Source organism: Pundamilia nyererei, unplaced genomic scaffold (genome assembly GCF_000239375.1).
Source record: "Pundamilia nyererei isolate P.nyererei 1_Seehausen unplaced genomic scaffold, PunNye1.0 scaffold00096, whole genome shotgun sequence".
NCBI lineage: Eukaryota > Metazoa > Chordata > Actinopteri > Cichliformes > Cichlidae > Pundamilia > Pundamilia nyererei.
This window is the reverse complement of record NW_005187497.1, coordinates 595,665-612,425: the sequence shown is the minus strand read 5'-3', so window position 1 is coordinate 612,425 and position 16,761 is coordinate 595,665. Positions and strand designations below refer to the sequence as shown.

The following is a 16,761-nucleotide window of genomic DNA, read 5'->3' as shown; positions in this document are numbered from 1 at the left end:
AGGCAGGCCACGGGGGCTGAGAAAGAATGAAATGGTACGAGGGAGAGAGTTTTAAGAGGACTGCAAAACAGAAGGAAGAACAGTCAAAGCTGTATAATGAGTTGCAGACATGACAGATGAGTTGCACAGGGCAGATTGAGAAAGTGCGAGCATAGGATGCAAAAGAGATTTGTTGCCAAAACTTGAGGAAATTTGCACTTTTGCATTCAGATCCATTTGTTTTTGTAATAATTCTGCATGTTTTCACATTTTTTGCACTCACAACAGTACCTTTTATTCATTCCGTGGGCTTCTTTTCAGTTTTCTTTGAGTTACCTACTGACAGCTTAAACCTTTCGACTTAAGCCTTTATAAACTCGGACCTCGTGGCTGAAGGCCATCCAGAGTTCATAGCTGTGAAAAAGAAATAAAGGGTGCTATTGAGTCCAAAGCCCTAAAACCATGAACCCACATTTAAAAGCTGCTTTCTGCTAACCTATGACCTGTGAGACCATGCTTGTCTATTAATTGTCAATTCTTGAAGCTGTTAGAAAAGTCTGATCCACTCTAAATGGAGACGGGATCCGGCCCTCATGGTTCTCGAAAAGACAAAGACAGCTTCTGATCCACATCTCCCCACCACTACACCCCCCATTACACTTTCTCCATAGCCCTTATCTGGTGGTCTCATTCAACGTCAATAGCATATTGAGAAGTTGCATTTAACATTCAAAAGCTTTGTCGATCTTGTTAGTAAAGCGTGAAATAGCCCGTCCCTTTTTCTCTGTCTCTCCTATTTCTTGGGGAGCTCAATGAGGAGGCATTCTACTCCCACACAATGGCCTTCTTCAGAATTTCTTCTGTTATTGATCTGAATGGGTGAGAGTGAGGGGCTAAACTTCAGACATCTGGCTCTTTGATGGGGGCAGGGTGGTTGGTGCCCTGGCAGTGTGTGTTGTATCATGCAAAGTGAGTTGAGGAGAGGGGGCTGGGCATTGTTGTTGTCTTTTGTAACAATAGGCATGACGCTTTTGAATTGATTTAAACAACTGAGCTAATGGGGGGTAAAGTTAAAGTGGTGCTTCTTTTTTTAATTTTTGTGGATGTCATAGCAAGTTACAGTTATTTAACTTTGGTTCACTCATATAGACCTGCTGGTTTCTGATGCCCTCACCTCACCTACCTTCTTTCCTCTTTGCAGACAGTAGAGAGAAGAAGAGCCCTGCCATGCCCGGTTCTCCTGTGGATGCTAAGACTCATTCCAGATCAGCCCCCAGCAGCAGCGCCAGCTCCACTATGCCACCCCTACCTTCTGTCAACCCCAGTGGCCCACGACCGGCCTCTTTTTCCACCACAGCATGTAAGAGTAATAATTAAATCTATACTTAAAGAATTTCTCTCATTCTTCCAGCTTGTCTTTTTGTTTCCTCTTCAGTCTTTGTTCCTTTTCACAAACCAAAGTTGTAGACAAGCTGGAGTTGTAACCACACTCAGCAGGGTTTATTTTGATTTCTCTTCTCTTCATGTTGGTTTTCCGTCCTTCCCCAGTGACCAATGGGAATCATCATTCCCCACCAACACTGAATGCAGTGCCATCTCCACCCCAGCGTTACAGCAATGGACCGTCCTCTTCCTCTTCCTCATCGCTGGCTAACCAGCAGCTGCCAGCCACCTGTGGGGCACGCCAGCTGAGCAAGCTGAAACGTTTCTTGACCACACTGCAGCAGTTTGGCAACGACATTTCTCCTGAGATTGGAGACAGCGTCCGAAGCCTAGTTCTGGCCCTTGTGGTAAATTCTATGATGGCATACTGAAGAGAAAAACAAGTCAACATTTTATAGAAATGCATTTAAATTAAACCTTCCCTTTTCTTATCTTTTAGAATTCAACAGTTACCATTGAGGAGTTTCACTCACGGCTTCAGGAGGCTACCAACTTCCCCTTACGACCCTTTGTTATTCCTTTTCTCAAGGTAAACATGCCTCCACCCCCTCCTTTTCCCATCTTTCTGTATTTGCTTTGTGCAGTTCTGCATGGAATTACTTCCCTTTTCTTTTCACAGCACTAGTGTTCTTCCTCCGTTGAGTTAAATGGTTTTACTCCTTGTGGTGTAAAGTTGCCCATCAGATAGTTGCCTAAGTGTAGTTTTGTTAATTGAATTGGCCATTTCAGGTTCAAAGTAACCGTCAAGATTTACGTGTTGACTTGACAAGCAACAGATGACTGTGTGTTAACAGCCTCTTGAGCCCCTCTGTAACCAGGGAAGTCTGCAAGTGTATACTTTTAGTAGCTCCTCGCAGTAAAGCATCCCATAAATCTTGTATAACTGGACTTCAAGCTATAAAAAGCGGCTTTTTTTTTTACACTTACTTCTTGGTTATCTCTGGAGCCCTTCCGTCTGTCTAAATCCTTGATTATAGTCTCTTGTGGACAGCTATTCATTCCTTTTATACTTCTTTGAAGTCCGCTGCCTGGGGAGCATACATATTTCGTGCATTGTGATGTAAATTTTACACGGACGAGTCCGCACAGTCACGAAAAACAGGCAGGCATTTGGACATCTGCATGCACCATCGCACTCAATAGGTGATGATAAAAATGTACATTTCTCAGACGTTTGCGGACACTATCTTACTTGCGAATGGGGAAAAAAGTTAAACAAGACTTTTGGTGGCTGAGACAAGAATGCTCTGTTTTTGTTGTTCTACTGATTTATTGCAATGATGTGGCGTTCTCACTATTTAATAGCAACTGCTGGAGTCTCTCTTAAGAGAGCAGTTGGGACAAGATCTATAGAAAATGTAGAAAAGACAGAGAAGTGGATGAGAAGGAGAGAGGGAAAAGTGGGAACTCGGAAGTGTGAAACATGCCTATAAAGTGTTCCCTTCCTTTTTTATGGTCTCCACTGCGCCATATGGAGCCGTTGTCCCGTTAAAAGAGCATTCAGCTGCCAAGGCGCCGCCAATCTAGCATCCGCCCTGCTGAAGCCCAGAGAACCCGATGCTCAACTGACACATAGCACATGTGTCCGCTAGCTGGGGCCCCAGGGAAAGAAGGGATGCAGAGGAGCATGGGAACCAGGAAAAAAAGGAGAGCCCAGGGATATTATAGAGAGGCGATCGTAAAGCAGAAGTGCCTGCGTCTATAGGGGAACTACAAGCGATACTGTAAGGATCAGCTCACTGAGGCATAGAGGAATGTTTGTTTCAATGGACAAAAAGATCTAGGTCTTTGCAGAGTAGTAAAGTGATGTTTAACTAATACTATATGTAGTTTCAAATACTAAATAATAATAAGAGGTCAGTCACAAAATGAAAACGGCTGGTTATTTAGTTGGTTGCTCAAGAAGAGAGCGAGGAGGGAGCAAGGAAGTGGTGTAATTGCAAACACACTGAAGTCTGTTCCTAATTAGGGAAACGCAGGGAACAAAAGAGAGATGGAAAGATTGGATGGAGACAGTCCCAGATAAATACAAAAAAAAACTGAGGGGATGAGGAATTAGGGAGAAGTCTGTGTATCATTTGTTTTGAAATGTTTCTAAATTTCTAAGCCTCTGTATCATCACGCATACCTTTGCTGTGACCAACACATTATGCTCTGCACACATGCTGCTTGCAAGAGGTTCATAACCAACATCAGTTGCAGCTTAGAAAACTCTGATTTTCATTTGAATTAGGAAAGCCGCAGCCTCCTTGGAGGCAGCCGGAGAACAGCACCCAGACACAGATCTAGCCTTACAGCCAGACCCCAAGGAGTCACTGCCCCCCTTAAAACCAATTTTCTTCCAGCCAGGCGTCTTCCCCAGGAGGCAGATCTGCACTGTATCTGTTGGCTCTGTTGCAGCATGAACGTAGTCTGTCTAGGATAGTTCTGGTGTGTTTGGTCCAGATCTCCCCTCCTGTTTGTCACTATCAGGTTTTCTGGTGTTTCTCTCTTTTTGTCTGCGTTCGTCTTTGAATGAGTAAAATCAATGCTCATTGATATAGGAGCGAGTAGTGGCCAAAGGCTACTTATACATGGGTTCATCTGTGCTCTATGAAAATAACTTTACCTGCAAATCATAATCAAACTTAACAAGTATAATTTCTTTCTTGTCAGGCAAACCTCCCTTTGCTGCAGAGGGAGTTGCTCCACTGTGCACGGGCAGCCAAGCAGACCCCAGCTCAGTACTTGTCCCAGCATGAGCACCTCCTGCTAAGCACCACTCTGGCATCTTCTCCAGACTCCTCTGAGCTCCTGATGGAGCCTCCAGAGCCTGGAACCAAGAGACACAGCCCAAGCAGGTTAGATAAATGCATAAAGAAGAGCTATAATACATAGAGTATATAGGTAAACAGTGAGAGAGCTACATTAAATCACTCCTGTCTCCCCCTCAGGGCTAAAGAGAACGGTTTCCGTGAACGCCCACCTGTAGCTATGGAGCCTGCCGCAAAGCGGATTTGCACCATCAGCCCAGCTCCCCGACACAGCCCTGCTCACCCATTGCCACTGACCGCCCAGCTTCACCCGACCCCTCCACCCTTGCAGCATTACGCCCTGGATGACATCGCAGCACCTCACATCCTGCACCGTGAGCACAGCCATCGTGTTTTGGAGATCCGCGAACTCAAAGACAGGCCACGACTTCCTGGTATGTGATGCAAACTCAGTGTAAGGACATTCCTGATGAACTTCATTTTTGAAGTTGTTTCCAGTCTACAATGTGGGTGATAAGGTGATGCATATTCAGTCTCAGTTGTAGCCTTTGTGGCAGCAGTGAATAAGTGTTGTAGGCATCCTTGTGAACCAAATATACAAGTGTGTGGTGTCAAACTTGTTTGCACATTTCTGTAGAACATCCGTACAACAGAACTTTATTGGCTCTTTACAGTAGTTTGAATGCAAGTAGCTGCTAACCATATTTAGAAATGAACATACTTGCATGAAGACAGATGCACACAAATATCATATTCTATATGTGATAATGGGTGGTCTGTGTGTTTGTGTAGGCAAGACCCATATATCTCAGGAGTCCACGTATGTATATAAACAGAGCCATACTGTCCAGGCAGGGAGAGCTGGATGTACTCTGGTGTATATCTAGCCTTCATTTGGGGCTTGTCAGCACTCAGTGGAAACATCGGTAGCACACATACACACATACAGACACACACCTTGATATGTTCCTGGTAGAGGTGCTGTGTTTATGAGTCCTTAGTCCCCTGTCTGACAGCCTCCCGACCGCCTGCCGCCACTTAACTCATAGGCACACACACTCACGCATAAACACATCAGTCCACACACTGGTGGCTTTGAACTGATGGACACTGATGAGAACCAGAAGTAGCGAAGATGTTGAGAAGGCAGTGTGCATGAGGGTATCATTGCTCTCCTAAACAACCCTTGTGTGCTGGGTCTTGTTGGCTCTTTCTTACCAAATTTTTAAGAGATTGTGGTTTGCATCTTTGTAGACAGCGTGGGTCTACTTGCATGAACATGTGGATGTTTTTTAGCCTCTGTGTGAGTACAAACTTGTGTGCAAACGCTGATTACTGTTAAATGTATTTGGATATTGCTGATGTCACAGTGTAATGACTGGATTTGAATCAGATTAGCTTTGTTTTTGTGTGTGTGTGCGTGTAGCCGTAATAGTCTACAATGAGTGTCAGAACGGCTGGTTGTGTTTAGAAGTGGAGCCACTCCACTCAGCCTGAGTGTCTCCCTACTGGAATGCTGTGAGCTCCAGGAGGGGAGGTGCTAAGGGAGACGTTTTGGGTGTATGTGAGTGTGTGGTTGACAGCTGACTTCCAGATGTGTGCAAGCTCTGGAGCTCTGGGCGCTGGGAGTCTGTTTTATATCACAGGGGTCTCTTTTTCACTTTCACTCAATCTTTGTTTCTCACTGTCCCTTTATCTTCTTGCCTCTGCATGTTCACTTGCCCTCAATCAAGACATGAACAAAAATAAAATAAATAAAACTCCTTTTGTCATCCTTAATTGTTGTGTTCGAGTTTTAGCTAATAGCCTCGATTTAGTACTTTTACATTTGTTTCGTTTCTCATGGTGGGAAATGATAAAATTGTCTTTAAGTTTAATGTAAATATGTTTTTTGTCATTTTAACAGAAGCATGCGTAGGTGTTTTTGACTCACTGTCACTTGTGGCTTCTCTTGCATTAAGAAGAATGTTAATCATGATGGCCTGTGGTTTGTCTTGTGTGTGATTCAATCAGGCACTAATGGGGGCTACCGTGAGGAGCCAGTGGACCACAGACTGACAGACAGAGAGTGGGCTGATGAATGGAGGCATCTGGACCATGTAAGTCTGCGGACAGGCACCACTGGTGCTGTTGACTTTTGATGCAGAAAGAATGTGATTTGTTTTACTGGGGTTTACCACTAAAGCAATCTATCACAGCTTAAAAGCACACATAATCGGCAGGCCCGAACTTTCTGATAAGACATCATTGGTTTATAAGCTGCAATTAATTTATTTGGTATGGGTTCAAACATGTTATTGGGGGTTCATTATTAAACTTATTATTATTATTATTATTATTATAAGCTGTTAAGGGGAACTTTTCATGATGTAGGAAATGCTCCCTCAGCAAGACACTTTTCCATAGGTACCTATTGAAATAATAGACTGTATGATTGTGTGATTTTTTTTGGCAAAAAAGGCTTGTAGGTAATTTGAAGTAAAATATAAATATAAAGTCAAGAAAGGGTTATGCAATAGGTCTGTGAATGTGGACGTTAATGAGTTTCTTAATGGATTGTGATTAAGACATCCTGAACTACCTTTCCAGGAGATAAATGGTCAGGTTATTGAAAAGGTTACAAGAAGAAGAAACATAGCAAAGACGCAAAAGTTTGCTGGGAAATTCCAATTATTAACATAAGTCAATGTGTTTTAGGCATTAACACAAGGTATTTATGTTTAACTGCTTACTGGGATGAAATTCTATCAAGTCAAGGAGATGGTTTGTGAAACTGGTTCTTCATTTGATGATATAAGTACTTTTTGAAACTTCAGACATAGCTATTAAATAGTTGCTTAATGATGTAAGATTTAAATAATTCCTCAAGTAGCTAAAAGCGATCTCGATTAATAAAATTTTGTTTGTCGTCATCAAGGTGTTGAACTGTATTGTGGACATGGTAGAAAAGACACGGCGGTCAGTGAGCGTTCTCAGACGATGCCAGGAGTCAGATCGTGAGGAGCTTAACTACTGGAGACGACGTTCGAGCGAGCAGGAAGACCCGCGCAAAGGAGGACCGGCATCTGCTCCATTCTCCAAGACGCACAGCCCTCACTCTTCTGAGTCAGGTGGGCACCGCTGTTTTTTGGGGTTTCGCTTTTGTCAGGGACCAATAACTTTTCATTGTTTACGCTTGCTGCTTTACTACAGTAAATGTTTCATGATTTTCAGAAAGAAGCCAAATTTATATAATGCTTGATGTTGCACATGCTCTAAACTTCATATTTAACCTGCTAGTAACATGTAACATGCAGAAGCCCAGTTTTTTGGGGGGTTAATTAATTATCCCTTAACATCTACTATGTTTTGGGTGTTGGAAACTGCTTTAAGGATTAACAGTTCAATTCGGTTTAAAAGACTGATGTTTCCATTTCCTTTTAAAAGTGTTATTTATTGTGAGATCAGTTCATTAAATGAACTTTAGAATGGGTAAGCAAATGTCTTTTCTAAAGAAATATAACCATGGGTTGTTCACTCTGGGATAATGATGCTAGATAAACTACAAGCATTGTGAATAATAGCACATAATGATCTGGACATTCTGAGATTAATTTAGGCGATGCAAATGTCCAGTCATTTCTGTTTCATAGTCATTACATCATCTAGTGGTCATTAATAGAACTGCGCCGAAGTCACACGTCAGCGTGTTAGTGAGTCCATCCACAGTTAGTCCCTCAGTCTGCTGTGTACTGGCAGTGTTCTTTCTGCGTGCCAGCCTTGCCATCCCCCTGCTGCTCCATAGTCACAGACAGGTGCCAGGATTGGCCTCCGCCATATCGGCCACAGAAGGGCCGTCCTGCCGTCCTGCAGGCACAGAGACCCAGAGCTAGCTGACTCGCCAGAGCACCATCTGGGCTCCCAGTCGGAAAGCCTGCCTGCTTGCCTAGGCTTGGTCTGCTATAGTGGGGGTGTATAAAGGCTTGGTGAAAGAGAAGGGATGTAAATGAAGGCAAAAAGAGAAAGAGGTGGCGAGATCAGCTGTGAGTGATGGAGAAAGAAGCGGAAAAAGGAGATAAGAAAGGCAACAGTATTAGAGAGGCAGAGCCCAGTAGTGAGTTAGGAATGAATTACGATTCAGGGAGACAGATTTGAGGGAAGAAACAGAGTATTGACACAGCTTGATGGTCTGCATTTCTCTCCAAGCCAAACACATTCCTTTCTGAAGCTGTCAGATCGCAGATCCGTCCAGGACTCTGATAACTAACAATAACATTGGTTGTGTGGCCTAGATATTCGGAATTGTTTGCACCAGTGACAGAATAAATGTCAAGATGACAAAGAAACTATTACTGTCTGTCTATCAGGCCTTTTCTTTTATATGCCCCCATCACCTTCAAGGAGTGTCAGCCCCAGTATAAATAAATGAAAATAAATAAATACATGAAGTTTCAAAGCCCCGGCAGGTGCTAATTGCTTCCGTTTTTGCCTCCCCTGCAGACTCTCAGCGTGATTTTGCTCCACGGCCAGGCTCAGCATATGTTACAGATGAAATCTGGAGAAAAGCTGGTAAGAACATGAAACAAAATTAGTCTAAAGACTCAACCAGTTGTTGCATTTACAAAGTAATATTTTGACACACTTAGCAGATTGCTGTGTGCTTTACTTATGCAAGTGTGCACAGTAAAAACAAGGTGAGCCCCACCTAAATCTCTTGTCTTCTCTATAGAAGAAGCGGTGAATGAAGTTAAGCGTCAGGCCATGGAAGAGGTTCAGAAAGCTGTAGCAGAGGCGGAGCAGAAAGCATTTGAGATGATTGCTGCTGAGAGGGCCAAGATGGAAAAGACTGTGGCTGAGGCCAAGCGGAAGGCTCAAGAAGATGCCATCATGGTCATTAATGAACAAGAGGACTCCAGTGAGGTGAGCAAGAACTGCAGAGAAACTACAGCAACAAGATGTGTGTGTGTGTGTGTGTGTATATATGTGTGTGTACATATATGTGTGTTTTATATGTATGTATGTATGTATGCATGCATGCATGCATGCATGCACTTAAACTTCCAAGTATGCATAATTTAGAGTTACAGTCTTTTGGGCATTTTTAATAGCAATTACAGATTAATAGTGTAATAAAGCAATAACAGTGGTGCAAATGACTAGATTAAAGTGGAAAAAGGCACTGTGTTTATCGTGATGATTCCACACATAGATTTTTCTGAACATGTTGAAGGGCCTCACATGATTTAGTAAAGAGTCCATATGGGACTCGGTGGGAGGGCAGAAAAATTACTCAAAATGAATGCTTTAGTTGCTGAATCTGCTGAGACAGCTGTATGCATACAAGTTCACAATGATTACTCCAATTCATTGCTGCGTTTGCTTCTGCTGCCCCCAAATGGTCCAACAAATTACTGTAGTTTTGTTTTGTAAGGGGTTTATTTAAAAATGAAAGAATACAAATGCAGTTTGTACAAGTGAGAGATAGAAATGAACTATATCTTTCCTCTCTCATTAGTGTTGCTGGAACTGTGGTCGCAAAGCTAGCGAGACGTGCAGCGGCTGCAACGCCGCTCGCTACTGTGGGTCTTTCTGCCAGCACAAAGACTGGGAGAGGCATCACCTCATCTGCAGCCCAGGACTTCAGGCTCAACCCAAACCGGTACCTGCAAGCAGAGTGGCTGCCGTGGCTACAGCAGCACCGGCCGCCACCGTCGTGTCTCCTGTTGGTCTGGCTGGGGTCAAAGTTCCTGACAGTGTGCCTTCAGTCTGCAGTCCAGGTGGGGAGAAGGCTTCAGTCGCTTCGCGTTCATCCACTCCCTCCACCCCTGCCTCGGCCCCTGAGACGAACGGACACTAGGAGGCAAAGGACCTTGGCGGTGCATGTGTCACCTACCCTCTTCAAAAACCGGGAAGAACTGAAACAGCAGCATGAGGGAACTATTTGTGGGTTAAGTTAGGATAACAGATTTTTCAACATACTCTTTGGCAGATAAAAAAGGACAGATTATGGATGACTGTTTGAGTGATATGTCAACTGGGACTTTGGCTTTGGCAAAGAACAGAAGGACTCCTCTTGAATGCATTAATTGGATGAACAGATCTCCCTAGCAGATGGAAACGTGTTTCTCATCGTCCAAAAACCAAAATCTTGGATGTGTGAGGGGTGGAAAAAAACTGATTGATCTCCGTTTGTTCTCTGGTGGCAGCGTGGAAGTTATGAAAGGGAGGCATACGAGAACAAACACAGGAGATTAAAGAACAATGAGGTATAAAGATATTTCCCCCCATGTACCAATATCCTCACTTTGATGTGTATAAATCTAAGCTTGGGAGGAGGTGGTGGTAATTGTAAACAGTGTAATAGTACCAGCGCTAAAACATCTGTCTTCGTCCTGTAGGAAAAATCTGACCGTAGACCACGGAAGAGCCGTCTCCGCAGCTCCGGTGTATACATAAATATTTGCTCGCCAATCTTGTCAGATTATCATATGTGTGAATGTGTGTCAAAGAGTCGTGCTGTCGGTGAATATTGTAAAGCATATGATTATTTTTGTCAAAGCAATACTGAAATATTGTTCAGGTATTTCAAGACCTTTGCATCACCAAAGTCGCTAAAGAGAAAGTTATTGTAATTGCTTGTAACTGTGTTTGTGAAAAAGAGATAATACTACACTAACGCCCACACGTCATATTTACTTTAAAAAAAAAAAGTTAAACTCTGGTCATTACTTCTTTTTTTTTTTTGCCATTTCCAATCATTAGAAGGAACACAGGCAAAGTGATGGTGGTGGATCCAGTAAGCACAGAAACATTCAGTTTGGGCTTTTCTCTGGCTGCAATTTCACTTTGGCACTTGTTCATATCACCAGCTGTGTATGGCAGGTCAGATGTTGCTCAGAACACCTCCACCACTGTAATATTTGCATCAGGGGACAGGAGTGGTATGCTTTCCAGCACCGTTTCCAACAAATACAGGTATTAAGCTATGAAAACTAAATCCGTTTCGCTTCAGCTGAAATTTTCACTGATGCTGACAACGCCGTGGTGAAGGTGCAGAGCGCTGACTCTGTCCCACAGAGAATCTCAGGAGCTTAACTGTATTTGTATGTACAGACCGTTCTTGTTCTTTTGTAACAATGAAACCTTGTATAACTTGACGGTTAGGTGAAAGTCAGATGTTTAGTGTGGAAATTTGATTTATGGTACTCTGCTGTTACAACTGAAACTTGCTTGTTTCCATGTGTTGTAAGATGACTTTGTAAAGAATATTATGAGAGAATGCCTTTATTTTGTGAGCCACAATTTTTCCTCTTCATTCTTTGAACATGTTTTTTTTGTTATGAGACATAACTTCATATGGAAATCATATCTTGACATGAAGTATGAAATAAAGAAGTAGAGTTACTTCAAAGCGTTTCCCTGATGTTTGTGCTCATTTTTAGAAATATGCAAAAAAAAAAAGGTCTTCCTGGTAATATGCGATAAAGTAAAATGTGTCTACAATAGAGGTGTCATATATACTCTGACACTGAATTAAGAAATTCTCCTTTTTTCACATAATCACAATCAGCTGCAAATGTTAATGTACGATATTAGAGAGTAGTAGTGAATAAAACGGCTCCTATGTATAAAATATGACTACATAAGTTATTTGGTCATGATATAAGGTATTTTTCTACAATTAGTCAAATAATAGATAATAATAGCAGTAATGAAAGTGCTAAACTGGAGTTCTGAGGTTCTTTCAAAAAGCTGCATGGCAGTGAATTTTATATCCTCTTTGTCTCTTTATTGAATCATTCAGTGAGTCCAGTTTAAAAATGCAAGACACATCTTTGAAGTCTGAAGGTACAAAGTAATGAAGTAAGCTCTTGGTGAGAACGGACTACTCTAAAGTGGGTTGAGTTAAAGTTCTGCCATGTATTATGTATAATGTTTTCCACCTTTGAATTCGATTAATATTCTAGTGATTTTACTGAAGAACAAATGTAGAAAAAAAAAAAGTGATCACGGGAGATTGTGATTCAACGATTTTGTCATTGTCACGTTTAAAGAAATGCAACTCTAAAAAAAAAAGGAAAACTGAGATTGATGCAATAACACACATTACCACAAGGTGGCAGTGTAATCCCTATGTTGATAGTGAAGCCTCTTGATTTCGGTTTAGAAGATTCGGTACGTGGATGAGTTCATTGCAGAATTGTAGTTGTTACAAAAGTATCAAAAAAACTACTAAAAACATGCAAAATATTGTTCGATATATTGCATATTACTAGGAAATAATATTTAAGGCCTAGAAGACAAAATGTCAGTTGGTCACTGCTCTCTCATCTTGTAACTAAACTCACTATTTGCAAAGCAGCTAATAAGCAGAGTAGCTGCAAGGAACACTGAAAAGTAAACTAAAAAAAGTATACTTTTACATTATATAAATCATATATTTCAAATCTAAAGCAATCGCTTGACTGATGCTATGATCCTTATTGTCAAAGTAGCTGCAAGAACTAAATTATAGGCACATGTTACGAACTTGTATGTCCATGTGTTTGTTTGTGCAGGTTTTGTGTTTTTTCTATGTTAATTTAGCTGTGCCAGGGCCCTGTTCCGATTGGTGCGTGGATATACTGCCCCGGCGTGATTGGATCCAGCTGGAGGACCCGCCCATTAAAAGGAGGCTGGAGTGCTACAGCGGGAGAGGTCCTCGCGTTTCTCCTCATCACCTGTGGTAGCCGCTGGCTGCAGTATACGCTTGAAAGTTGTGGAAGTGGAGTGGGTAGGGGTGAGCTGCCGTTTCTTTTGATCACCCGTTTTCTCCTGTTTTGAGTTAGTTAAGGAGGTCAGACTCTGTCTTTATTTTTGACTTTGGTCAGGGGTGCGGGATTTGTGTAGGTTTGTTTTGTTTATTGTTTTGGCCTTGGCTCACCCTGAAGTGTTGACACTCCCGTTTTGGTTCTCTTTATTCACATTGTAAATAAATCACCTCACATCTAACGGATTTGTTTCGTGTGACTGCTTGGGTCTTGGGGGGGAAGCGAGTGCCTCGCTCATGTTATGGCCTGGCCCTAGACGGGTCGTAACACACAATATAGACAGTCTTCTTAACTGCTGACCTTCCACTAAGCAGGGCTTTCTGTTCGTTTGCCTTGTCCTACTGACTTTAAGTATTAGTAGTAATAGTATGATTATAAAGAGATTTTGTTGCTCATTATTTGAACGGAAAATTAAACATTACCTCATCTCTACATGTAACAGAATGCTCAGTATATTAATTCCCAGTATAACTGGGAATCAATAAAGACGTTTATGTGTACTGTGTAGGAGCACTCCCTATTTAGACATGAAACTGTTTCCGCTGCTTCTGTAAATACTATTCTTTTGTTCTGTTTTGCATATCCAATGTTATTTTTGGACTAATTTTCCATGAGTTTCTAGCTCTTGCACTGCAAGTATGCTAGAAGAAAAAGTAGAATCAGCAAGCAATCACAGTAGTGATAGTGTCAGACTGTTTGTGTACATGTGCCAGTCTTTGTTGTGGATAGAGGGGCATCTCTGTGTGTGGTTAGCTTGCTTCTTGGCTCTCTCACCACACTGTTGTAGTGCTTGTGGGGAGATACTGGCTTAATTATGTGTCTGGTTTCTGTCCCAACTTTTTGCCTGAGGCATATTAATAGAAGTCACTTAGGATTCATCATCTTTTTCAGAACTTTCCTTGGAGACAACTCACATTTGCTCCATCATAGTCTGTCTGCCCTTTGATAAAATTTGCTAATGGTTTTTGACAGCACGCTATTATCAACACTTAGTATTGTTCAAGGTCAGCAGTGCTTTACAGTAATCTACTCGGAAACCCGTTTTTGTACTTTGCTAGTGCTGTGCTTGACCTGCATCAGCCGCTGCATGAAATTTAGCTTCATATCCTAATCTATGTAAATCTAACTGCATGGGCTAATAAATTCCACTCATAGCAGAATCCAAGTGAGTATGAGTCTTTAAGTCAACGAGGACAAGTGACTCAGTATTTCAGAGGCAAGATGCCCTCTGAACACGTTACCTCCCACACAATCAAGTCTCCAGCTCGAAAGAAATGGAGATACTGAGGCATGAAATGGGACAACAGCTGCTGCATTTTCAACTTTGGCCCCAAGCCTAGGTATTTCTGAGCAGGTTACAGCTCAAGACGGCAGACATACACAACAAATGTACAATGATTGATGTATAAATCTCTGAAGACAATATTTTTATTTTTATGTAGAGCTTTTGTTTGTCTGTTTATTTTTATTTATTTATTTAATTTTTATTTATTTATTTAATTATTTTGGGGGCGGGGGGGTGGGGGGTCCTTGTTAGAGATCAGGTTTCTAAGAGAAGAAACATTGGCAGACAATATTTACAATTTCTGACAGTCGTACCTTTATTATTTTGTGTTGATTAAAAGTTTAAACTTTTCTGCTATCCACCATAAACCAGAAGGGAAAAATACAGAGAGGTGGCACAGGATTTGACTTTAGGTGCCTTTTGAGTGTTGCCTTCAGCAAAAGAACGTAACATGGGTGGGGAGGGGGGACTGAAAAGAGAACAATGAAACGGGACAACAGATGTCGTTTGGTCACCTTAGCCCTAGCCCTTGGCTTTTTTGAAGTGATGAGCTGTGTTTGCACACATCAGAGCCAAGGGCACCTGCCTGAAAGAGCATAAAAAGACCCTTTTTTCTATGCTGCTCTGAAGGAGATGAGCACAGAGAGGCGGCGGCAGCATTCTTCGGATTCAAAATAACAGTACAAGGTTTTAAATTTCACTTTGGCTATTCATTGGTGTCCCTTTCAACACAAAGAGAAACATGTTTCACAACCTGGAATTTAATTAAAGGAAACTAGTACTTTAGTAAAGAAATGATAGAGTACATAAATATGTTAGAGCTCACTGTCCATCTTTTTGTTTATTAAAACCATTGCAGTGAGTAATATTTCAAACCAGAAATATATATAAACTAAAACCTATTAAAATGAAAGAAGCACTCCCGAGCTCATGTTATTTCTGTATCATGTAGTGTGACTGCAAGGAGAAATCCCCTGATGCTCAAGGGTTGTATTCTGAATGAATAACACATACCCCTGTGGTTTCTGTATATACATTGCTCATCCACTGCGTCTGCTTGCACAGAATCCCAATTGTCTGTAAAAATGGCATAGACTGGGACAATCCCTGCTGTACCTCAAAAATAGACAATAAATAAGGTGACCTGCCTTATTTATTGTCTATTTTTGCATCCACTGTCTGTGCAGTGAAGAATCAGCAGAACTCATATCTCTTGTGCTGCAGGAGGTAAAGAGGAGCTGGATATATTCTGTTGAAGACTGCAGAAGAAATGCGGATACTATCTTTAATAAACCTCAAAAAATGCACAAATCAAACCTCTTGCATATAGTGATCAGTTTGGCCAATTCAGTGTATTGACTTTTATTAATAAGTTAATTATTTCTACATCTAATATTTGCCATGGGTCTTCAATTAAACTAACACAGAATATCCAGGGGCTAAGGGGGACCTTTTCAGTCATGTTAAAGAAGAAAAACCCAGAAACCATCACTGCCTTCATCATCTGGATAGGGAACTTCCCAGACTGGAATTCCAGAATGACAGAGATGTTGCTGAATCTATTGTACCTGAAATAGCTGGGTCATGCCCTGGTCATGTCACACATGAAAAGGAGAGCTATTGAAGTTACGTTCCAAGCTCTAATCTGAGCAGCTATGACCCTTGTAGGAGTGAGGAAAACTCCACCCAGCTGACTACCCAGTACTCAGCTGGAATATCCTTTCATCAAAGGTTACTCCTGAAACAGACAGGAAGGTGCTGTTTGCATAGCACAAGGCAAATTGGTAGCTGTCTTTTGTGTCCAGTTAGCTTTGGTTGTTTTTGGTCATTTCTGGTCTTTGTACTGTGAGAGCTTGGTTTGTATTGCCAGCAGTAAGTCAAACTGGGCAGAGGAGAATTAATTTTGTCACAACTTCTCTTCATAATATTTATGGATAGAATTTCTATGTGCTGTCACTGGGTAGAGGAAGGAGGCTTTGGTGGTTTCATCTCGGCTTTTTGGAGATCATGCAGTTAGCTTCATCAATTCATGACCTTCAGCTTGTACTGGGATGTTTTGCAGCTGAGTGTGTGGTTTTTGTCGCAGATGAGAATAAGCTCCTCCAATTCCAAGATAATAGTTCTTAACTGGAAAAGGGCGGAGTGCCCAGTCCAGGTAAAGGATGAGTTGCTGCCCAAAGTGGAAGAGTTTAAATATTTCCTTGTTCATGAATAAGGAGAGAGTCGAACAGGAGATTGACAGATGGGTGCTGTTTGCAGTAATGTGAACACTGTAATGGTCTGCTGTGTTGACCAAAGAGCTGAAACTGAAGCTGTCGATTTATATGTCAATCTGCAGTCTGACTTTCAGTGATGGTCACAAGTTCTGGCCAGTGGCCGAGAACACAAGACTACTGATACAAGCAGTAAATGAGCTTCCTCTGGGTTATCTCTCAGCCATGAGGTGAAGAGCCAGAGTGAGGTGGTTTGGGTATGTGACCGGGATGCCTCCTGAGAGCTTGTCTTGTGTCTT

General features: G+C 41.9%; 1 protein-coding gene across 4 annotated transcripts in view; it reads left to right on the top strand.

Annotated features, from left to right (window-relative positions):
- The window catches only part of cbfa2t2 (CBFA2/RUNX1 partner transcriptional co-repressor 2), a 34,380-nt gene extending 24,113 nt beyond the window's left edge, over nt 1–10,267 (top strand). For all 4 annotated transcript variants that reach the window (XM_005740003.2, XM_005740006.2, XM_005740004.2 and 1 more), the window contains exons 2-11: nt 1,181–1,339; nt 1,528–1,769; nt 1,862–1,951; nt 4,078–4,262; nt 4,356–4,609; nt 6,189–6,274; nt 7,093–7,285; nt 8,655–8,723; nt 8,884–9,074; nt 9,670–10,267. In XM_005740003.2, coding sequence (XP_005740060.1) covers nt 1,181–1,339; nt 1,528–1,769; nt 1,862–1,951; nt 4,078–4,262; nt 4,356–4,609; nt 6,189–6,274; nt 7,093–7,285; nt 8,655–8,723; nt 8,884–9,074; nt 9,670–10,011 — 1,811 coding nt within the window. In that variant the 3' untranslated portion in view covers nt 10,012–10,267. The remainder of the gene's footprint in view (nt 1–1,180; nt 1,340–1,527; nt 1,770–1,861; nt 1,952–4,077; nt 4,263–4,355; nt 4,610–6,188; nt 6,275–7,092; nt 7,286–8,654; nt 8,724–8,883; nt 9,075–9,669) is intronic.
- Nucleotides 10,268–16,761: the final 6,494 nt, after the last annotated feature.